The 22623-nt window shown below is 42.0% G+C and overlaps 2 protein-coding genes, 2 non-coding genes and 1 pseudogene across 4 annotated transcripts in view; 2 read left to right on the top strand and 3 right to left on the bottom strand.

The window, feature by feature from the left end:
• Window positions 1-110: 110 nt before the first annotated feature.
• Cct6a (chaperonin containing TCP1 subunit 6A) lies at window positions 111-11494 on the bottom strand. The gene is made up of 14 exons (XM_004839969.3): window positions 11257-11494; window positions 10843-10906; window positions 8371-8505; window positions 7298-7471; window positions 6809-6912; window positions 5149-5259; window positions 4728-4887; window positions 4554-4636; window positions 3843-3939; window positions 3146-3293; window positions 2653-2786; window positions 2016-2118; window positions 1485-1557; window positions 111-1261 (listed from the first exon to the last, which is right to left on the bottom strand). Exons 1-14 carry the CDS (start codon window positions 11391-11393, stop codon window positions 1189-1191), a joined length of 1596 nt encoding a protein of 531 aa, XP_004840026.1. The 5' UTR covers window positions 11394-11494; the 3' UTR covers window positions 111-1188.
• LOC147822624 (small nucleolar RNA SNORA15) lies at window positions 2973-3107 on the bottom strand. The gene has a single exon (XR_015445533.1). It is a non-coding gene; the product is annotated as a small nucleolar RNA SNORA15 (small nucleolar RNA).
• On the bottom strand, window positions 7602-7736 carry LOC147822623 (small nucleolar RNA SNORA22). Its single transcript, XR_015445531.1, has one exon. It is a non-coding gene; the product is annotated as a small nucleolar RNA SNORA22 (small nucleolar RNA).
• Window positions 11495-11889: 395 nt separating the features above from the next.
• Window positions 11890-13541, top strand: LOC101702822 (uncharacterized protein C3orf38 pseudogene; annotated as a pseudogene).
• Window positions 13542-13584: 43 nt separating this feature from the next.
• LOC147822621 (uncharacterized) overlaps window positions 13585-22623 on the top strand; it is a 26123-nt gene continuing 17084 nt past the window's right edge. The window contains exon 1 of the mRNA XM_087196181.1: window positions 13585-15597. Coding sequence (XP_087052307.1) covers window positions 15323-15597 — 275 coding nt within the window. The 5' untranslated portion in view covers window positions 13585-15322. The remainder of the gene's footprint in view (window positions 15598-22623) is intronic.

The following is a 22623-nucleotide window of genomic DNA, read 5'->3' as shown; positions in this document are numbered from 1 at the left end:
GTTATCCCAGCAGCCCCTTCACTATGCTTGTATATATAATTCTAGACTTATTTCATCTCCTTTTATATTGATTACTTCATTTAGGGCATTATTTCACTACAAGACCACAGAAAGGTTCCAATATTTATTGCACTCACTGTAAGATACGAAGCCCTCAAAATACAAAGCTTATGCACCAAAACTACTCAAGGACCGCAGCCGTTAGCTGCATAAAAACAATTGCATGGAAACTAGAAAACAGTACTTTGAAAAAATGGTGATATTAGAGTTGGGTGTTTTACAAAAGCAAAGTCCATAAGCTTAAAAATAAGTTATGCTAAAAAAAAAATCTCTATTTCACCTAGTAACCCCAGTCCTTAGTCATCAGCCTTTAGCCATCTTTTTACTTCTACCTTTTTGGTTTTGTTTTCTGAAGCAAGGTCTGACTTCGTAACTCAGGCTGGCCTAGAACTCCTGGTGATCCTCCTGCTTCAGACACCTCACCCTGCTTCTACCACTATTCTATTTTTGCTACTTCATCCTCAGTTTTGTTTTGTCTCTACTTAGTTCAGTCTTCCTAGCCACTACACCACGTTAACTTTTCTGAGGGAGCACTTTAGCAAAGCTATTTCAAAAGCATGAAAAATTCAAGTGATTTTACTTAGAAATTTATATTAAGTAGCTAGATGGTTCCATATTTTTAAATCATTCAATTTTCATTTATATTAGCATAACATTTAATATATAAATGTTTAACAGGGAACTACCGGTTAATTTAAAACATCCGCAGGAAATTATTAAACCATTAAAAATTTGTTTCTCAAGGAATATTTAATAAACAAGGTAGGACACGTAACTTTATGATAATGCAGCTAAAACAAAACCACATGTTTTCTGGGTAAAAAGGACCCTCTTGAACTGGGAATTTAGCTCAGTGGTGCCACCGCCTGCCTTGCAAGCACAAGGTCCTGAGTTCAATCCCCAGCACACACAAAATAAGGACCTTCTATGTGTGCAACTAAAAAATACTGTAATTAGAACTCCACAACATCATGATTTGAATAGATGCCGAGGGTTCTCTCCTTTTATTCATGTGGAAAAAAAATTCCTTTGAAAATCATTTGAAGCTTGGACAAAAATCCCACAACTCTACTCCTCAGGATCATTCTGTAGTCTTCGGGATTCAGATGACACCAGGGAGGCTTCTGTTCAGCCTTTCAGAGAGGACATTCCGGCCCGCATGATCTCGTCCACCAGGAGGATGTTTGTGGCAATCACAGTGCTGAAAGGGGGAAAAACACAAGGCTCAGCTGTGAAATCTAACACAACCCAGACTGTATTTCCCACAGAACTGCAACCACCAGTCCAGCGCAGGTCCCATTTGCTCTCGCTACTTTAGTCCATTTACCACTACATTCTTTTGGGGGTGAGGGGGTCAGAACACACAAAACAAAGAATAGGTGCTTCCCTAAAAGCCATTTTAGGTTTCGTTTGCCCACACTTACCAGGAGTGAAGCAGCTGTTTCTTCACACAATAGTTATCCCATACACCTGCTTCTGCTGCTGCCATCGGCTCACCTGAAAGGTAACATCACATACAGTACGCCACAATATTGGAAAAAACAGGGAACCCTTATTCTACGTTTTTGTTTTTGGGAGGAGCTTTTTTTTCTTTGGTACCAGGGATCAAACTTGGGACCTTGCTCTTGCGAGGCAGGCAGTGGAATCACTGAGCTAAATCCCTGGCCCATGGCAGTGAGTTTTTTGAGAGAGCATCTTGTTCTGTAGTGCAGGCTGGCCTTGAACTCACAGCGATCTTTTTGCCTCAGCCTCCCAGGTGCTGGGATTACAGGTGTGCACCATCACACCCAGCTCTATCCATTCCATTTTTATATTTTATTTATCCCAACCTAGAATCCAGAGTTCCCATCTCCAACTGCAAAGAAATCACCAAGATGCCTTGGTCCTCCCCAACATTCCCAGCTTCAGCTTGGCTGTTTATCTAGCTCTCCCCTATAAATGTCGCATTCTCTTACCAGTGTTCAGGTCTACACCCACGAGTTGACCTGACTCTGAATGTTCTGCTTGAATTTTAACTAAGGTTTCCTGAAGGTCAAAGCCAGAGTTCTGAGCAAGGACCTAAAATAAACAAATTTAATTCTTGAAAATACAGGAACCAAGAATTGAGGGGAAAGTCTACAATAAATGAATAGTATTTCTAATTAATTTTTAAAAAGCACAATGAAGACAACCATTACTTTTGTTCCCTCTTCCCTTCAGAGAATAGGCAGACATATGTTACCAACCAACCTCTAACCCGCCACAAACCTAGCAATACACTGCTCACAGACTAGATCCTTCAATGAGTTTAACAGAAAATGATGGTATCTGTAGTTTAACTAAAAACAACAAATCAAGTTTGTACACCAGTATAACCCCTACACTGCATACGTTCTTAAAATAGTTTTCTCCCCATCTGAAACTTCAGGGACATTCAAGTCTCCCAAAGGAACAAAATACTCAAGATGATATGGGGACACTCTAGACTCGGGAAAACCGATCAAATTTGTTTATCCAAACGTTTTCACATTATGAAAAACCTACATTATCAGAAGATTCAATCAGCTGTATTGTTTTTGGTGCAGCTTAGAAAACTGTTAAAGGTGTTCCTACCTTGGGAATAATGAGCAACGCATCAGCAAATGCCTGGACTCCGAGCTGGGCCCGGCCCTTCACACTGGCCTTGTGTTTAATCAGTGCTTGTGCCATCGCCACTTCTACTGCGCCAGCGCCGGGAACCACGCAGCCTGCTCAGGCGGGAGAAGAGAGAAACGCTGAACTAAGGAGAAGAGACTGTAGAACCAACTACAGAGAAAAAAACATGAATTCCATCTGAAAGCCACAACACAAGCAACAAACAAACCGAACAGCCAAATGGCTCAATTTAACTAGCACTTGGCAGCTCTTTGGAGCTGATGGGTATTAGTTCACTTATTTGTAGTCACTTTAATACTGATACACTGTGAAAAAAACAGTGTATCATCACAGTCCTTTTAAAGGGAAGCCTTTTCTTTAGCATGGTGTCTGGCTGTGTAAACTACTGATGAGAACACAGTATTCAGCCATGCTTCTTAGACTAACAAGGAGAGTACAGTGCGGCTCTTACCATCATCGATAGCATTTTTGACAGCCCTCAAGCCATCTCTTATTGCGTCCTTGATCTGAGTGAGAGTGTGCTTATTTGGTCCTTTGACCAACAATGTGACAGAGCGGGGGTTGTTACATTTCTCAATAAAGGTGAACTTCTCTTCTCCCTATGTGTAGGAAAGATTCTATTTTCACAAACAGCACATGGTTGCAGAGTGAACACAGGGGAGGGTGTATGGAGAGAATATGTAGCACATTAATAGGGCACAATGTTTATCATAGTAAAAGAAAATTTTAGTGAAAAATTCACACATGAAAGAAATGGGAGCTGGGTGTGATGGCACGCGCCTGAATCCCAGCACTCGGGAGGCTGAGCCAAGATCAGTGAGTTCAAGGCCAGCCTGAATTGCATAGCAAGAGGGACCCTGTCTCAAAAACCAGAGAAAAGAGGGGCTGGGGATTTAGCTCAGTGGTTCCGGCAACTGCCTTGCAAGTGCAAGGACCCGAGTTCAATCCCTGGTGCCAAACAAAACAAAACAAAACAAAAAAAACCCCAAAGAAAAGAAATGGGATTTTTCCATCAATGGCTTATTATTATCTTTACATGTAAATCATCAAATGTAAATAAGAAAAATCTGACCCTGAGTTTGAATTTTTCTACTGAAGAACTCATGAATAGAATAGTACAGGTTGTTTTCAGACAAAAATACACTTACCAAAGTATACTCATAAACCAGTCCTGCATGTCCCAGACAGTCAGGCTTTAGGTCATCAAGGGAATTCAGAGCCACCCCACCACAAGCAAGAGTCAGCCTGAAATATTAAAGAGTTTTAAGGGACACATGTGGGCAACATTACCAACTACCTTCAGAGAACACTAATAATTTTAAAGAAAATTTTCAGAATTACATAGGAAATTACATTCTATTTTTTGGTACCAGGGATTGAACAACTCAGGACCTTGCACTTGTGAGGCAGGCGCTAAGCCACTGAGCTAAATCCTTGGGCCAGAACTTATATTCTAAAATGTATATCAACCTATGTCTTCCTATTCACCATCAACTAGTAGAAAACCTGTTCTCCATTTAAACCAGCCTTCCCAAGTCAGTAAATATTCTGATACAAAACGTTAATGTGGACTAGAGCTGTTTGGGAAAAAGTATTTCTCTGGAACTCCTTGACTAGGAAAACTGTTCCATATATGTATCATGGCTTAAAAAAGAAATCGAGTCTGCATCAAGGACCACAGAATGATGCAGCTCTTGCCCGGCATGGATCAGGCCCACAGCGCCCAGTATTGGAACTGTTATCTATATTGTACCACAATAAAACAAAAGTGCAAAAATTATATAAGTAGAGAGGGGAAAAGAATTTTAATTCACTTGCAAAATATGTAAGATTGACATTACTCGGTAACCTGTCCATACCTCTCCATATTTCTTCTTTTAGCTCTACGCAGAGCTACTATGCCTTCTTTTGCAAGAGCATCCAAAGAAAAAGGATCAATTCCCTACAACAAAATAAAAAATTAGCTTCAGTATCTTTCACCTCAGAGAAAAATACAGCAGATAATTTCATTTATAAATTTAATTTCCACTCACCTTTTGATTAATAACAACAAACCCTCTATCTGAATCACCACAGACCTCCTTTTTCAGTTCTACTATTTTTTTAACTCTATCTTCAATGAATTTTCTTTCAGCTTTTACTAGTTTTTCTCTCTCTTCCGCACTCTTGTAGAAAAAGCCAGAATTCACTTCTCTATTAAAAAATGTTACAGAAAGGAGGAAATTTTATTTTTTTGAGTAGCAAAGAGAAGGCTGAGAAACTGGCTTAGCCAAGGGTTAATAAGTCTGGATTCTAACGCTGCCCGTGTGCACCCTCAGAGGCTGCCCGTGTTACTCCTAACCCGTACCAAGGCATTACAGTGGGGAAATGAGTCTCACAGAGAAGTGATTTGCTCTGAAAACCTAGGCTTCTCCCTCCATTTCTCTACTCCATCTTGAAGGGCCATAAACTTACGTCTTCTCATATTCCAAGGAGACATTGCATGTGAGGATGTATGCATTTTCCACTCTTTTTTTCATATCAGGATGCCGGGCCCCATGGTCCAAAACAAGCCCTCTGATTAAGCTGTTAAAACAACAGAATTTATAGTTATTGATTTCCAGATGGGACTGGAACATATACTAGCAAAATTTAAACAGTGAACTGATATTGTATTGATAATATTCACAATGATCAGCTTTTGGTTTTGGTAACAGGGATCAAACTCAGGACCTTGCGCTTGCGAGGCAGGCGCGGTGCCACTGAGCTAAGTCACCAGCCTGATCAGCTTTATTTTTTGAATTACTTGAACAAGACTTTTCAGAGAAAGCCAGGAAAGTCAACTGTGAGAAGGAAACAGTCCAGAACAGAAGATGGGCTATTCAAACAAATGTCAACTCCATCTTTCTCAGAAGATTCCGCAGAATCCCAGTATCCTGGGAGGCTGATGTCTGGGGATGCAGCTCAGTGTGAAGGCCCTGGGTTCAATCCCCAGTACTAAAAAAACAAAAAACAAACAAAACAAATCCCTGCAGACAGTCTCAGCTGTAAGCTGTGGCTACTACTTCCTCTGAAGAAAGATTTTTAGTTCTGCATGGTAACTCACATCTGTGGAGAACCAAAGCCTAAGCAACTTAGTAAGACCCTGTCTCAAAAAAAAAAAAAAAAAAAAAAAAAGAATAAAGAGCTGCAGATATAGCTCAATGTGAAGGCCTTGGACTGGATTCAATCCCAAGAGCACAGCAAGAAAAAAACCTTCAAATTACAGTTTGGAAAAAATTTTTTTTCTGAGACAAGGTCTCTCACAATGCAGTCCAGGTTGCCCTTGAACTCATGGCAATCTTCCCACCTCCGCCTTCCATGTGCTAGGGTACAGGTGCGGACCCTCACACCCTGCGTGGAAAAAGTTTTTCTTAATTCCTCAACAGTCTCCCTTTATACTTTGTGCCCAAGTATTTCAGTAAATGCCAAATCATTAATGTCATTCAGAGTCTGACCATAAATACATCATCTCCCTCATTTCAAAAGGAAATATTGGGGGACCGGGGATTTAGCTCAGTGGTTTCGCTGCCTGCTGTGCAAGCCAAGGGTCCGAGTTTGGTCCCTGGTACCAAAAAAAAAAAAAAAAAAAGGAAATACTGGGGCCAGGGATTTAGCTAGGACATTGCAAGAGCAAGGTCCGGAGTTCAATACCCAGTACCACCCAAAAAAAAACCTAAGAGAACTGGCTAAAAATTTATTCAATATAAATATGTATTTATCCAAAGATATCTGCTAGAAACATGTATTATAGAGCCAGGTGTGGTGGCGCAGGCCTGTAATCCCAGTACACTCCAGGCTGAGGCAGGAGGATGGCTATCTCAAAGCAAAAGCCAGAACAAGGGCCGGGGATTTAGCTCAGCGGTTCTGCCACAGGTCCCAAGTTCAACTGCAGGTCCTGAGTTCAATCTCCAGTACCAAAAAGCCAAAACCAAAACCAAAACCAAAACCAAAAACCAAAAACATATTACATATTTCAGGGTTGGAGTGTAGCAGTGGTAGAGTATCTGCTCAGCATGTAAAAACCCTGGGTTCAATCCACAGAATTTTTTTTTAAAAAGGGAAATAAAAGATTCTTGCAGCACTCTTCACCTACCTTGTATCAGTTCCAGATTTATGTTTCATCTCCATGATTTCAACCATGAACAGGTCAATAGGTTCATCTTTTTTTCTAATGGCCAAAATGGAATCTACTACAGCCTACAACAGATTGTATAATACATTTTATTTGCAGCAGCTGAATAAACACATGTTCTGTACAAGTTCAAAGATCGTTTCTTCATTTTAGAATCTCTAAATGGATCTTTTTCTATGAGTAAATAGAATATACTAGAAATTAAAGGCTTAAATCATTTGTATTTTTTGAAAAATCTCAATTTGTATTTTCCCCCCAAATCAACATCCTTCCCCACTATTTAATTATATTTATAGTTTATTATGTAAAGAAGTAGAAGAGAAGCATTGAGGTTCTCGGGACAAAGCAATGGTAATTGTTTAAGGAAACACGAATGCTAATTACCCAGAATTTGACCAGTATGCATGCACTCACACAGATTGCATCAGACGTATTAGATTTGACACATACCTCTGTTAGGACATCTGCGAGTTCAGCATGAACTTTAGTACGTAGGGATGTTCTGGCCACATCTATAAGTGTTTCCCTGTCCATCTCTCTGCTTACTTTGACTTGTTCCAAAAACTGCAGGGCCTTTTCCTTTGCAGCTTCAAAACCTTCAGTAATTATTCTGGGATGAAGACCCTAGAGTCAACATACAATTACAGAATCACTCCTAAAACCTGCCTTTTTAACTTGATGTAAATATAGTTCATGATGGCTTAGATTTTTGAAGGGGTATTCTGGATCATGCACAACTTTTACTACAATTTAAATATGTGCTGCCTTTCTGAATACATTTAAAAGGAAAAAATAGTCCTTTCAACGCAGAGGGAAAGAACAGACATTACTCTAGCACAGAGTCAAAACCAAGGGAACTACAAAGCACACTTGGGTGTTCACTGTGCCACCAAGTAACACCAAAACCCTAGCTGGGTTCCCAAATATTTGCAGTCCACAGGAATATTTTATTTTTTATAGGTAATCTGAAATTCGTATTATTTAGCAATAAAAATAAATGGAGACCAAGACTGCTTTCTCTTTCTTTCCAGGAAATTCTGATAGCAGATTAATAGTGTAGTCTGCTTCAAACTCAGAACTATTCCAGACTAAAAGTTGCAGAATTCTTATTTAAATTAAGCATTTTGCTGGTCTTTTCTCTAGCCCTGACCTCCGGATCTCAATTAATCATATATAAAAAAACAAATTGAAAAAAAATTCAAAAAAATTTTTTTCAGAGCATGCAAGGTTCTCTCTCTTGTCCATAATCACAAAAAAATTTGTCAGGTTGGGATAAAAGGCTGGGGATGTAGTTCAGTGGCACAGTGCCTGCCTGGCAAGCACAAGGCCCTGAGTTCAATTCCCGGTACCAAAAAAACAAATATACCAACAAACCTCTAAGTTAGGATAAAGACACAGTTTCCTAGACTTAAATCTCATCTTTACATTCTACTGTGTAGCCTAGATTATAATTAACACATCAATATACACAAAAAACAGATTTCCTATACTTAATAGCAAAGAAACAAGAGAATTATGTATACCTCAGAAATGTAGAGATCTGCCTGTTTCAGCAGCTCTCCAATGATAAGGACGTTGGAAGTAGTACCATCACCAGTTATATCATCCTGGGCTGTTGCTACTTTTGCTATTAAGGAGGCTGTGGGGTGCTGAATTTGCTAAAAGGAAAAAGAGAATTATTTAAATGGCCAGGCATAGTGGTGCACATCAGCAATTCCGCACTCTGGGATCAAGAGGATGGTGAGTTCAAGGCCAGGCTGGGCTACACAGTAGGCTCAAGGCTGGCCTGGCTACATAGTAAGACCCTAGCTCAAAAATCAAAGAGTGATTTCAGTGATTTAAAATGTATTTTGAAGGGGCTGGGGGTTTAGCTCAGTGGTACCTGAGTTCCACCCCCAGTACCAAAAAAAAAAAAAAAAAAAGCAAAAAACAAAAACAAGTTTTAAAATGTATTTTGAAGCAGATGATGATGGTGCACACCGGTAATCCCAGCACTCAGGAGGCTGAGGCAGGAGGATCGCCACAAGTTTGAGGCCAACCTGGGCTACACAGTGAGTTCAAGGTCAGCCTAAACTACACAGTGAGACCCTGCCTCAAATAAAAGGTATCTTGAAATCTGCGAAGAGCCTCTTTAAATGCTACTATTCCACTCTTACTTTAAGAAAATAATTAACTGTTTTGCACATCAATTTATGATGACAAAAAAAGATCTTGTACAAATTTATTCTCAGATTATTTCCACTTTACTGGTAAGGAAACCTGAGGCTCAGTTAAGGTTTACAAAAGCTGACAAACAAACACATGACAAGTCTAGTGGTTGTGGGAATAAGCCAAGCACTATCTATCTATCTATCTATTTATTGGGTACAGGGGATGGAACTCAGATCCTTGCGCTTGCTCAGCAGGCGGCGAAACCACTGAGCTAAATCCCCAGCCCAAGCCAAGTACTTTCTAAAATGAAAGCCCAGTAGCCTTCAGAACAACTTGGCATTGACCAAATAATTAAAAAGGGAAGGGCTAGGGCCAGGAGTTTAGCTCAGTGGTTCTGCCGCCTGCTTTGCGAGTGCAAGGACCCAAGTTCGATCCCCGGTACCCAAAAAAAAGGGAAGGGCTGGGGATTTAGCTCAGTGGTTTCCCTGCTTGCAGGGCAAGGACCTGAGTTCGATCCCTGGTACTGGAAAAAAAAAAGGGAAGCAGGCATGGTCCCACATGCTTGTAATCTCAGGAAGCTGAGGCAGGAGGATTGTCATGAGTTCAAGGGCAGCCTGAGAACCTGTCTAAAAAGAAAACACAAAAAAACCCCAGAGCAACCCATTTGGGACCCCTCCTGTCTCTCAGGAGCTATCCTTATTCCCCAATAAATTTTCCTACTCTTAAAAACAAAAAAACAGCACCAGGAAGACTGTGGGCTATGCAACATGCTGTCTAAATATATTAGTAAATATTACACCTCCTAGGTTAGCTGGTCTTTAGACATTTACAAACATCTGGATACTGATGTTATCATACACCCCTATCAAAACGCTAAATTTTGTTCTCAACTCTGACCATAGGTAAATCATTCCTTTTTTGGATGCCAACTGCTAGGTTCTGGGAGTTCAGACACAAGTAAAATAGATGCTCATATCTAACAATTTATCCTTGAACCCTAGGACGTTAAGGAGACTTATTTCCCCTGCAACTGAAGGTGGAGCTATGAAATGTAAGAATCGCTGTTTTTCATTTTTTTTGTGTGGTGCTGGAGATGGAACCCAGGACCTTCCCATGCTAGGCAAGCACTACACCACTGAGGTAGAAAGCCAGCCCCAGAATTGCTGTTTTGTAAAAAAGGACCCTCTTCCCTCAAAAAACAAACAAAAAGGGTCAGGGATTTAGCTCAGTGGTTTCGCAGCCTGCTGCGAAAGCCCCAGGACCCGAGTTCGATCGCTGGTACCAAAAAAACCCCAAACAAACAAAAAACCCACCTATAACCTTATCACACTTAATTTCTCGGATTGCAGTTACTTTTATTTTTTTATTTTTATTTTTTGGCACTGGGGATCGAACTCTGGTCTTTGGCTTTCGAGGCAGGCGGCAGAACCACTGAGCTAAATTCCTGGCCCTGCAGGTAATTTTGGTAATTTCGATCCTTTTGCTGAGTTAAAGCTCTTTTCTGCTCTTCACCACTGCTCATCTTTTGGGGGCAGATTGGGCCTGGCCTATTAGAACAGGTGGGGCTTTTGTCCCCAAAATCGGGTAGGGTTAACACTAACCCAGCCCGCAAATGGCAAAAGAGCAGGGCTTCAAAGTAAAGTCTGTCACACTGCAAGGCCCCAAACTGTGTTCTACTGAATCATGACGGACCACGTAACTTTCCTATTTCTTCCACTGTTACTTGTCGACAAATCTGCGAATATAACTTTTTCCTACCTTGAGGATGAACATTAGAAATTTTTCTACAAGTCAAGCAACTGTAGGAAATTTCATCCTTTTGACCTAGCATATCAGCCTCTCACCATTTCATGAAGCAGCACATTGCCATCTTTAGTAAGCTTGATGTCTCCAGCGCCAGAAACGAGCCTGTTCAGTGGGCAGAAATTGAAGAAATCAGAACGCGCCGTTTTCAGTGGAAACCCAAATACTAACCCCATAAAAAGTGGCCTTTCCCCAGATCGTGGGGAGGGAGGAGTGTGGGGCCGCCCACCCCCGCCGTTCCTCGGGGCGCCCCGAGGGCTGGTGAGGTCACCGAGGGCGGGGAGCGCGCAGGCGGGTGGCTTTGTTCTGCGCCGGGCACGCGTCGCCGACGGCGGGAGTGGCGGAGCAGAGGGGCCGTGCGCGGGCCCCGGAAGCAGGAAGGGGCTGCAGCGGCGAGCACTGCGCGCCCGGACCCCCGCCCGTGGCGCCCACATCTCCCGTCGGCCCCGCCTCACATCTTCATGGTGCCTTTAGGCCCCAAGTTGGTCCTCAGTACGTCCTGCAGTCCCCGCGCCGCGCTGATGTTAACCGCCAGCGCCGCCTGTGCGCGGGCCACCTCGGCTTTGGGGTTCAGGGTCTTCACGGCGGCCATCGTTGCAGGGGCCGAGGAAGACGAGAAGACAGGCACGCAGCACGCAGCACCGGCTCAGCGTGGCCAGGAAGTTCTATTCGGATCTTCTGGAAAAGTCTGGCACGCACGGCTCGGCCCCAGCGTGCCCACGCCTACCCCCCATTGGCCAGCGGGCCAGACCCGCGTCCTCATTGGCTCGCGGTAGTGCGGCGCCCGCTGGTCCACCTCCCCGCGCTGTGGTTGGACGCCATTGAGTGTGGGAGGAGCCTGTTTCGCGGCAGTCTGGGCTCGTAGCCGTTCCTGACTCTGGACGCTAGACCCAGGCCGCGGACCTGATGCCTGTGGAGGTTGGCGGTGCGCGCGGGGTCGACTTGCATGTCAGGCCTCTGGGCGTGACCTTGACTGGGGTCCTTGGCCACCGCGCGTAGGATGGGACGCATCTCTCCTCCCCGGGTTGTCCCCATTTCCCTTCCCTGGCTTCCTCTATCTCTTTGATTGGTTTTCTCGACCATAAACTATGTGCTTGAAGGTGTGCTGGGTTGTGTGGGGACACACGCGAATCTCGTAAGGACCCTTCTCCAGTATCATACTGTATTTTTTGAGACTGCGTCTTGCTTTGTGGTTCAGGCTGGCCTTCTGACTCGGAGCTATCCTGTCTCAGGGTCCCTCCCGAGTGCTGGAATTACAGGCGTTCGCCACCATGCCCGGCGCATACGGTGTTTTAAGGCAAGGGAAGATGAAGTGTAATGCAAGGTTGTAAGTGCTGAATGGCATTAGAAAGCGACAGGGTTGGTACGATGGGAATTGAAGAGAAGCAAGAATCAGTCCTTCCATAGGATCTGGGTCACTTCTGAGGCCCCGGATCCCCAGGCAGATTTGAAAACTCAGACTTGATTGAGGATTAGTGTCTTTTGAAAGAACTCATCAGTTAAAATATTTCACCCTGGTGGGCGGTAGCGACAACATTATTGGCTCGGTCTTCTCCCCTCTTCCCCGGAAGTCCAGATGCCAGGGCTGCCACTCAGATGGAAGGGTGTCTAACCTACTCCATTTTGGGCCGGGGATTTAGCTCAGTGGTTCCACCGCCTACCTCGCAAGCAGAGGGACCGGAGTTCGATCCCCGGTACAAAAAAAAAACCTATTCCATCTACTGGACAGCGACGAGATCATGACCCTGCACGACATTGTCACCAACGACTTGGCTCAGCCTGAGGACCCCCAAGATGTAAATCGTGCAATATTAGTGTGTAGTGAAAGTGTAGAAGAACTTCTGAGGCGTAAAAAAGTTCTCCAAGAAGTGATATTTAAGTACTTGGTAATGGAGGGGGTGGTTGCATCTCCAGCTACTGAAAAACAGTATTACTCAGCACTCAAAAGATTACTGGGAAAAGCAGTCAACATGCAAAACTGAAGGAAATACAAGAGCCACTTACAAAGAAAGAGGGCAGCCAGCTCTTTCAACAGCAGGCATAAAAAGATTTTTTTTTTTAAGCTGAAAAAGTTGATTTTTTTTTTTCCCTAGGACAATTTTGTCACTGGTTCTTTGAACTTCTCAATTCTCAGAATCCTTTTATGGGACCAACTCAAGATGAATAGGGCCCGCAGCACTTCTGACATGATGTCAAGGCTAGGTTTTATTACACAACAGAACAAAATGTGATGGACCACCATGGAGCAGGAATTGTAGGCCTTCGTTTCCTTCATCAATTGTAAAGGAAGAGTTTCTTTTTCTCAGTCCTAGCTTTGATTCCCATGGACTGAAATGTGCTTCTTCTCCCCATGGGTTATGATTGGAGTTGCAGGGACTCTCCACGGAGGGAACACTTGTTCGGGCAATTTTGAATTTAGCTGCTGTCCTTTTGTGGAAAATACTTGGAAAATCAAATTCATCAACCTGAGAATCATTGGAGAAAGTTCTCTTGCTCCTGGAACAGTACAGAAACTCACTGTGTTAATGCTTTGTGTTTAAAGTTTTGTTGTTTGTTTTTTTTGGTACTGGGGATTGAACTTGGGTCCTTGCGCTTGCAAGGCAGGTGCTGGAACCACTGAGCTAAATACCTGGCATGTTAATGCTTTTTGTGACAATGAAATAAGATTAAATGTAAGGCAAGCATTGGACAATGAGAGTGGAGACCAGGCTTTATGTAGTGGAAATGAGGCATTCCTGAACAAAAGAGAACTCAGTTTGCCTAACCCTCTGAGGCTTTGACACTCTATGTCAGTGATGGTGACCCTTTTAGAGACGAATGCCCAGTCTGCAAGCCCAAACCCACTTACACAAGGTCCCAACACTTCAATTAAACTTGAATACTGAGGTTTTTTTTTTAGAATAAGTCATATATTAACATCTTTTGTCTTAAAAACAACACTTGTACCATAGGTTTGCCACGGCTACCTATATCGTCCTAAAAAAATCATATACAGGGGCAGGGATTTAGCTCAGTGGTTCCGCCACCTGCCTCGAAAGCGCAAGGACCTGAGTTTGATCCCTAGAACAACAAAAAAAATCGTAGACAGAAAGTTTCACATACATCAGTAATCTCTAAGTTTAGATGTGGAGATAGACATTTTTTAGTTGAAATACTTTGTTACAGATGTACAAATTATGTGCACATGTCCCTATTTCTACCTGAGTTTTAGCAAGTGTTCTGAGAATGTATTGCAGTGTGTCACACTTTAGATGTTGTAGTTCATTGTGCCTCAGGAAAACTTGCAATCCTCCTGCCTCTGTCTCCCAAGTAGCTGCCAACACAGGTACGTGCTGTCATATGTAGCTCATTAAATTCTCACAAGAATCTTTTGAGGTTGATAGGTCCAATATTATTAAACCAGTTTCACGAATGATTAAAAGGCAGAGAGGTAAAATGACCAACTCGGGGTCACACTGTAATGTATTAGGAGAGAGCGAAAAACCTCTAAACCTCCCTTTGCCTCAACCCCCATATCCAAATACTGTACTCCCTGAGTGTTTTTCACTTTTCCTTCTAGGTATTATCTCTATTTTTCTTCATTCCCATTTTCACCACCCCAATGTAGGTCATTATCAGTCTTGATCAGCTCATGCTCTAGTGCCCTCCATATACTCCCCATGTTGCTGCTGAGCAGTCTTGTGATGCCGCTTTGCTCCTAGTCCTTCAGCGTCTCCAAGACTTGAGGCTCAAGTTCTAACGCAGTCACAGGCGGCCAGAGCCTGTTACAGCCCTGCCGCCTCTCCAAGCACGTAACCCTCCTTTCCTCCTAACTTTGCCCTCTGCTCATCCTAAACTTGTCAGTTCTTAGAAGGTTCTTCCTACTTTTTCTCAGCCTGAAACACTCTGAGGACTTGTTTCTTCCATCCCTATCCTGATTTCCATCCCCCATCTCACCCAGGGGGTAGAAAAATAAAGATTCTTTATCCTCAAGCAGGAAGCTTAGGGAGGTAAATTTATAAACAAGTGAATGACAGTTAAGTGTATTTAAAAGATGAGTGAAGTGTTATGACCATAAAGCCTTTAACTTTTGGGGTTTGGGTTTTTGTAGTACTGGGGAATCAAATCCAGGGGTGCTCTACCACTGAGCTATATCCCCACCCCGGCTCCTTTTTTTCCTGGTGGTACTGAGGATTGTACCCAGTGCCTTCCCACTGAGCTACGTCCCCAGCCCCTTTCACTTTTTTTTTTTTTTTTGAGGCAGGGTCTCTCCCTTTGTAGTTCAGGCTGTCCCTGAACTCACTGTGTAGCCTAGGGTGGCCTCGTACTCGAAGAGATCCTCGTGCCTCTGCCTCCCAAGTGCTGGGATTATAGGCATGAGCCACCACACCTGACTCACTTGTTTATTCTGAGACTCAGTTGTGTTATCTTGTTGTGTTGTGTTGTCCAGGCTGACCTCAAACTCACGAGCCTCTTCCTTCGTGTGCACAACACACCTGGCACACTCCTGCTAACTCTCACCTGCGCATCAGCGTAGGCTTGATGGAGGAGGGAAGTTTCGAATGGAATTTCAAAAGATACAATACCCACGTTGTAGGCCAAGAGGTCTCAGAAGAGTCACTCCCTGCGAGAACAGCAGCGGAAGGGTTGGCATGTCTGGAGAAAGATGAATATGGAGGATGGACAGAAGAAGAGACATCTGGAGAAATAGGTTTCCCACCGCCCTGGTTTGCTAGACCCACACCCGCAGGCATCGGGAATCTACAGAACCTGGATGAAGAGAAGCCTAGAGGTGGAACTGGGAGAGAAGACCAAGGGTAGGGAAGTCACAGAAAAACAGACTGTCGAAAGGCACGGCAGCGGTGATCTGCAGGGGCCGAGGTGTAGCTTAGCTTGGGGGCAGAGCGCGCATGTGCTAGGCCCTGGGTCTAAGGACACCCCACTCCACCCCCGCCAGCCCCACAGAGCAGAGCAATAAAGTGACAGAAGCATATCTAGTACAAAAATAGGTACTCAAAAAAAAAAAAAAAGGTACTCTTTTTTTCTTTGAGGTTATTTTTATTTTTATAAAACCTCTTTTTTCCAATTTTTTTTTTTGGTACCGAGGATTGAACCCAGGACCTCTCGAGGAAGGTGGCAGCGCCACTGAGCTAAATCCCCGGCCCCCTTTAGTATATGCAGTAGATAATGACCACAGTCCTCCTGGGGAGTTGGTACAGGGGCATCACACATTGTAATTCTTCTTTCATCTCCTTCTCCTTCCTTTCCTGTGCGTGTATGTGAGTGTGTGTGTGTGTGTGTGTGTGTGTGTGTGTTCCTTCTGGTTTTCATTCCCATCCATTTTTTTTTTTTTTTCTCCTTCCTTTCCTGCCTCCTCCCTCCAACTCTTGGTCTCTTCCTCATTTACAAAAGATCTGTCTTCTAATTTCCTATAATCTATCTCTTATTTTGCTCTTTACTTACACTGTAAGTTTCTCAGGGCCGGGACTTAGCTCAGTGGCACTGCGCCTGCCTCACAAGCACAAGGTCCTGAGTTTGATCCCCGTACCAAAAAAAAGTGTGAGATTTCTCATAGAATCCATGCACTATTTAAGTTTGTATGTCTGATTCATTTCACTTAAGATTATGGTCTGAAAGTGCATCCATTTTCCTACATATGACTCAAGTTTATCCTTATGGCAGAATAGTTCTCCATTGTGTATGAACACCACATTTACTTTCTTTTTTTTTTTTTTCTCGGTACCAGAGATCAAACTCAGGACCTTGCCCTTGCCAGACAGCCGCTGACACCACTGAGCTAAACCGCCGGTGCACCACTTTTTCTTTATCTGTTCATTCTATTGATGGACATACAGCCCGGTTTCAAGATTTAGCTCTTACAGAATACGTCCTGCTAAAATCATGGGTATGCATGTATCACTGTAATAAAATGTCTTTAATTCTTTCAAGATACTTGAGGGAATAGCTGGATGGAGTGGAATTTCTAGTTTTAGTTTTTTGTTTTTGTTTTTGAGACAAGGTCTCACCATGTAATTTAGGCTGGCCTTGAATTCACTGTGGAGCCCAAGCTGGCTTCGAACTCATGGCAATCTTCCTGCCTCACCCTCCTGAGTGCTGAAATTACAGGTATTCAGCACCATGCCCAGCTCTAGCTTTAGTTTTTTGAGGAGTCTCCATACTGATTTCCATAACAGTTATACTAATTGACACTCCCACAAAAGCCCCTTTTTAAAAAAATAGATATTTTTTGGTACCAGGAATCAAATTCAAGACCTTGCACTTGTCAGTCAGGAGCTGTGCCACTGAGCTACATCCCCAGCCCCAAAATAGATATTCTTGACATTGCGGAGCAAATGTCTTAAACAACATGTATACCACTCCCCACACATCTAAACAAAAAAGAAGAGGATATACATTAAAGTATTAACATTGGGTATATAAAAAAGTTCAGGCTGGTCATAGTGATGCCCACCTGTAATGCCAGCACTCAGGAGGCTGAAGCAGGAAGATCACCACAAGTTTGAGCCCAGCCTGGGCTACATAGTGAGTTCAATACCACCCTAGAATATATAGTGAGACCCTGTCTCCAAAAAACAAAAGTTCAGGTTAATCTAATTTTGTAAACCTCTCCAGATTAATATCTGTAAAAGGATATATCTAAACATATATATGAAAATATAAATAGTATGTCAGGTGTCTGATTAAATCCCCCAAATATGTATAAGTCAATAAAGAACCAAAAGAGTGTGCATCACTGAGCTACAGCTAACTGATAGAAGGTATTTAGAAGAATTCCTCCCTTTTCTAATTTTTGGAAGCCACCTGGTTCTGGTTGGTTTTTTATTATTGAATCATTCTCATTAATGTTCAAGTGTTCTATTTATTATTCATTATTAGTAAGGTTGTACCATATTGTTCTAGAAATTTATCATCTCATAGACATTATCAAATCTGTTGGCCTTAGTTATCCATAGTAATCTCTAATGATCTTTTGTATTTCTATGGTGTCAGTTATAATGTTTTCCTTTACATCTCTGATTTTATTTAACTTGAGTCTTTTTCTTTTCTTTTTTTTTTTTTTTTGGTACCAAGGATCGAATTCGGGTCCTTCTGGTTGTGAGGCAGGCGGCGGAACCACTGAGCTAAATCCCTGGCTCTTGAGTCTTTTTCTTACTCTTGTTGTTTGTCTATTCTGTTTATGTTCTCAAAGAACCAGCTGTCCTTCTTTTGTATGTATCTTTAATCTCTCTTTCATTGATTTCTTTCTTTCTTTCTTTCTTTCTTTTTTGGTTTTTTGAGACAGGGTCTTGCTCTGTAGTTCAGGCTGACCCTGAACTTATTATGTAGCCCAGGCTGGCCTCAAGCTCATGGTGATCTTTCTGCCTCAGCTTCCTGAGTCCTGGGATTACAGGCATGGGCCACCACGCCTGGCTCTCTTTCATTGATTTCTGCTCTGATCTTTATTATTTCTTTCCTTCTACTAATTTTGGGCTTCATTTGTTCTCATTTTCCTACTTCCTTGAGATGTAATCCCAGGTTGTTTATCTGAGGTCTTGGACTCTTTGCTGTGAACATTGATTATTATAAACTTGCCTCTCAGTACTGTTTTTGGTGTGTTCCATAGGTTTTGATGTGTTTTTTGCATTTTCATTTGTTTTAAGAATTTTGTATTTGTTTTTTTTAGACTGGGCCTTGCTATGTGGTTCAGGCTGGCCTTGAACTCAATATGTACCCCACATTAGCCTTGACTCTCAGTGAGCCTTCTGCCTCAGCCTCCTGAGTGCTGGGATTACAGGTGCTTACCAATTTTCCATGTCTTTGTTATAGTTTCCAGAATTTTTCTTTTGGTTTACTGCTAGTTTCTTGTGTTGGGGGGGAAAAACTTTATATTTCAGTTTTTTGGGTTTTTTTTGGTACCGGGGATCGAACTCAGGTCCTTGTGCTTGCGAGGCAGGCGGTGGAACCACTGAGCTAAATCCCCAGCCCCTATATTTCAATTTTTAGATATTTTGTGTGTGTGTGTGTGTGTGTGTGTGTGTGTGTGTGTGTGTGGTGCTGGGGATCAAATCCAGGGCCTCGTGCCTGTTAGGCAAGTGCTCTGCCCCAGAGAAGATTCTCCAATCCCATGATTTCAGTTGTAAAATCTTTGTTGAGAGTTTGCTTTTTGGACTGTCATGTGGTTTTTCCTGGAGAATGTCCCCTGTGCTGATGAGAAAACTATGTATTCAGCAGCTGCCGGATGGACTGTTCTGAAGATGTCTGCTGGGTCCATTAGGTCCAGGGTGCAATTTAATACTGCTATTTCTTTGTTGATTTTCTGTCTGCTGATTTGTCCATTGCTGAAGGTGGGGTGTTAAAGTCCCCAACTATTAGTATTGTTTTGTGGATTTGTCTTACCCACTGGGGTACTTGTCAAATGTCCCCAAAATGTTCTCAAATCAATACATTCCTGTATAATCCAATTTTTTTTTTTTTTGGTACTGGGGATCAAACTTGGGACCTTGCACTTGTGAGGCAGGTGCCAGAACCACTGAGCTAAATCCCCGGCCCCCTGTATAATCCAGTCTTAATCCAATCTTATATTCTGTTCCATGCAAATTCTTTTTTTCTTTTTTTCCCCTTAAATTCTTTTATTGGTACATTTTAGGTATACAATACGTTTACATTTATCATTGGGTATTTGTACCTGTATATGATGTATCTTGGTTCTTATTTTTCCCCCATTACCTGTGTGCCCTTCACCCCTCCACCCTTCCCTATTTACATAGACTTCATTTCCATTTTTTTTCTTTTCTCATAATTTTTCCTTTCCCTTCTTTCCTTTCTCCATCTCCTCCCACTTCCCCTACCCCTTTGGACCTTTCCTTCCTATTTCAAATTATCAATTATTCGTTTTAATCATTTTCATCCTTATTTACGCTTTCAGTTTCTCACACCAGAGAAACTATTCGATATTTACACATGTGTGTCCTATTTATTTTACTTAAGAGTATGGCCTCAATATGCATCCATTTAGCTATAAATGACTCCAGTTTCTCATTCTTTATGGCTGAGTAGTACTCCATTTTATTAAAAAACCACATCTCCTTTATCCAGTCTCCAGTTGATGGGGACTTGGGCTGTTTCCAAGCTTTCGCTATTACAAACTCTGCCGCTGCCTTGGCACTGAGCTACATCTCAGGCCTTTTTTTTTATTCTTTATTTTGAGGGGATTTTGCTTGGTTGCTACATTGCCTGTACTGGGAACCAACTTGTGGTCCCCCTGTCTTGGCTCCCTAGAGTGTTGCGATCATAGGTGTGGAGGGAAGAAATTAGTTCCCTTCTAGTCCTAGTTTACTGAAGAGTTTTTGGGGGGTGTTTTTGGTACGGGGGATCGAACTTGGGTCCTTGCGCTTGCGCAGCAGGCGGCGAAACCACTGAGCTAAATCCCTGGCCCCTACTGAAAAGTTTTTTCAGGGAAGAATGTTGAATTTTGTTAAACTTTTTTTTTTTGCATCAATTGATAAATTCCTGTGGTTTTCTTTTATTTAGACTATTGATATAGTTGATCACATTGTTTGGTTTTTTTAGTGTAAAACTGGTCTTGGATGCCTGGAATTAATCCCATTTGGCCACGGTATAGAATTCTTTCCACACATTGGTTCAGTTCCTTCTTTGTCAGTATTGCTGAGGTTTATCAGTTTTACTGATCTTGGGCCGGGGATTTAGCTCAGTGGTTTTGCCACCTGCTGCGCAAGCCCAAGGACCCAGGTTCGATCCCTGGTACCAAAAAAAAAAAAATTTTTACTGATCTTTCCAAAGAATGAGATTTTGAGGTCGTATTATTAAATAAGAGAAAGGGAATAAGGGAGAGGAGGGAGGGAAATGGGAAAGAATATGGCCAAAATATGTTGTATGTGTGTTTGAAAATTTAAAAATACTACCTGCCTCGCAAGCGTAAGGACCCAAGTTCGATCCCCGGTACCAAAAAAAATTTAAAAAGTATTGTGCTTTTTGTTTTATACATTTTCTTTTTTTTTTTTTGCTTTCAGTTTTGTCAATTTATGTGCTAATATTTATTGTTTCCTTTTTTTACTTTTTTATTTTTCTCTCTGTTCTTTGTTTACTGATTCCTTCTTTTGTAGTATTCTATAGTCCTACAAGCCCATTTAGTATATTTTTATTTCAGGTACAGTATTTTTCAGCTTTAGATTTTCCATTTTGCCATTTAAAAAAAAATTCCATACTCACTAGGTATGGGGGTATACACTTGTAATCCCAGCTAAATGGCAGGAGGATCACAAGTTCAAGGCCAGCCTGGGCAATTTAGTGAGACCCTGTCTCAAAAAATGAAAAGGTCTGGAGTTGTAGCTCAGTGGTAGAGTACTTAGCTAGCACTTTACCTTACTTAACTGAGGGGCCTGAGTTTAATCCCTACTATCACACACAAATCCATTTTCCCTTGAGACTTCATCTGAAAATCATTATGACTGTTTTTCTTTAAGTCCTTCAGTGTATTTAATTCACTGCTTTATCATTTTGTGTGGTAATTACAACATGTCTATTACTTTTTGGTCTTTTCCTATTGATTGCCTCCCCCAGTATTTCTGCAAGTCCTTCAGTCTTTGATTGTGTGTTAGACCCTGTAGATGATCCATTTTAGGGACATGGATTCTTCTGTATCCTTTGAAGAATTTTCCCATTTATTCTACCAGGAAGTTAAATTTCTGGCTGCTCGCCTTGTCCTCAGGGTGCACTGGCAATATGCTTTGTTAGGGACTGGACCATTTCAGTTTGTTTTTTTTTTTGGTACTGGGGATCAAACTCGGGACCTTACGCTTGCCAGGCAGGTAGCAGAACCACTGAGCTAAATCCCCGGCCCAGGACCATTTCAGTTTTGCTCTTAGTCTTGGACCAAATCCTTGCCCAAGGACAAAATATTTATTCCTAAACTGTGGTCCTTGCTTTTAGCGAAAAGTTTAAGGATGAGTACCAAATCCTTTTAACTTGACAGGATTCAAATGAAAAACTGCTCTGTGTTGGGCAGTAGCTAAAGTCTCTGTCCAGCTTTGAAGCCCCCCACCTGCAGGCAAGGACTCATATATTACATGTGAAACATACATTTATGAAATAGAAATATATCTATGAAATACATATTATATTCACATATATTTATGAAATATATATGAAGTAATATATGTGTTAGAGATTCATGTATATGAAAAATGTTCATGAAATTTACGTACATATGTAAATATAAATATAAATATATAAAATATAATTTTATATATATATCAGTGCTGGGGATTCGGCCTTAGGACCTTGTGCATGCCAGGCAAGTGATCTACCACTGAGCTACATCCCCAGCCCTATTGATGTGGGGGATTTTTTTGTACCAGGGATTGAACTCAGGACCTTGCACTTGCAAGGCAGGCGCGGTGCCACTGAGCTAAATCCCCAGCCCCCCTATTGATTGGGGGTTTTTTTTGTTACTGGGGATTGAACTGGGGACCTTGTGCTTTCGAGGCAGGTGGTGGCACCACTGAGCTAAATCCTGGGCCCTATATTTTAATGTATTGGTATTTAATGCACTGAAAGAAAAATATAACTTGTATTAGAAAATTGCATTCACACAAATATAAAAAATCTGTATGCCTACTGCCCTGTTTAAAGGAATGTCCATATCATTGAAGAGCTATGTATCTTTTCCCAGTGTCATTTCCTGTTCTGCTCCCAGAGGTAATTACAATCCTAAATATTATGCTGTGAGTTTCACTTACATTAAATGACATGCTCTTTTTAAATTTTCCAGTAACCATTTGGGTGTTGCAGCGACTATGAATGTTTTTAGTATATGTACTGCC

The sequence above is a fragment of the Heterocephalus glaber genome, unplaced genomic scaffold, assembly GCF_053883595.1.
Source record: "Heterocephalus glaber isolate CG9 unplaced genomic scaffold, H.glaber_assembly_v1.0 deba00001610, whole genome shotgun sequence".
In the NCBI taxonomy this organism is placed as follows: domain Eukaryota; kingdom Metazoa; phylum Chordata; class Mammalia; order Rodentia; family Bathyergidae; genus Heterocephalus; species Heterocephalus glaber.
This window is presented reverse-complemented; position numbering and strand designations above follow the sequence as displayed.

Bases quoted from the DNA above. Each gene is read 5' to 3' on its own strand.
- Cct6a (XM_004839969.3), bottom strand. From the start codon at position 11,393: ATGGCCGCCGTGAAGACCCTGAACCCCAAAGCCGAGGTGGCCCGCGCA. The intron at 4,888-5,148 runs GTAAGTTTATGG...ATTTTTTAATAG, and splicing joins TCCTTGGAATATGAGAAGAC to AGAAGTGAATTCTGGCTTTT. The intron at 1,262-1,484 runs GTAAGTGTGGGC...TCCCCCTTTCAG, and splicing joins AAACAGCTGCTTCACTCCTG to CACTGTGATTGCCACAAACA.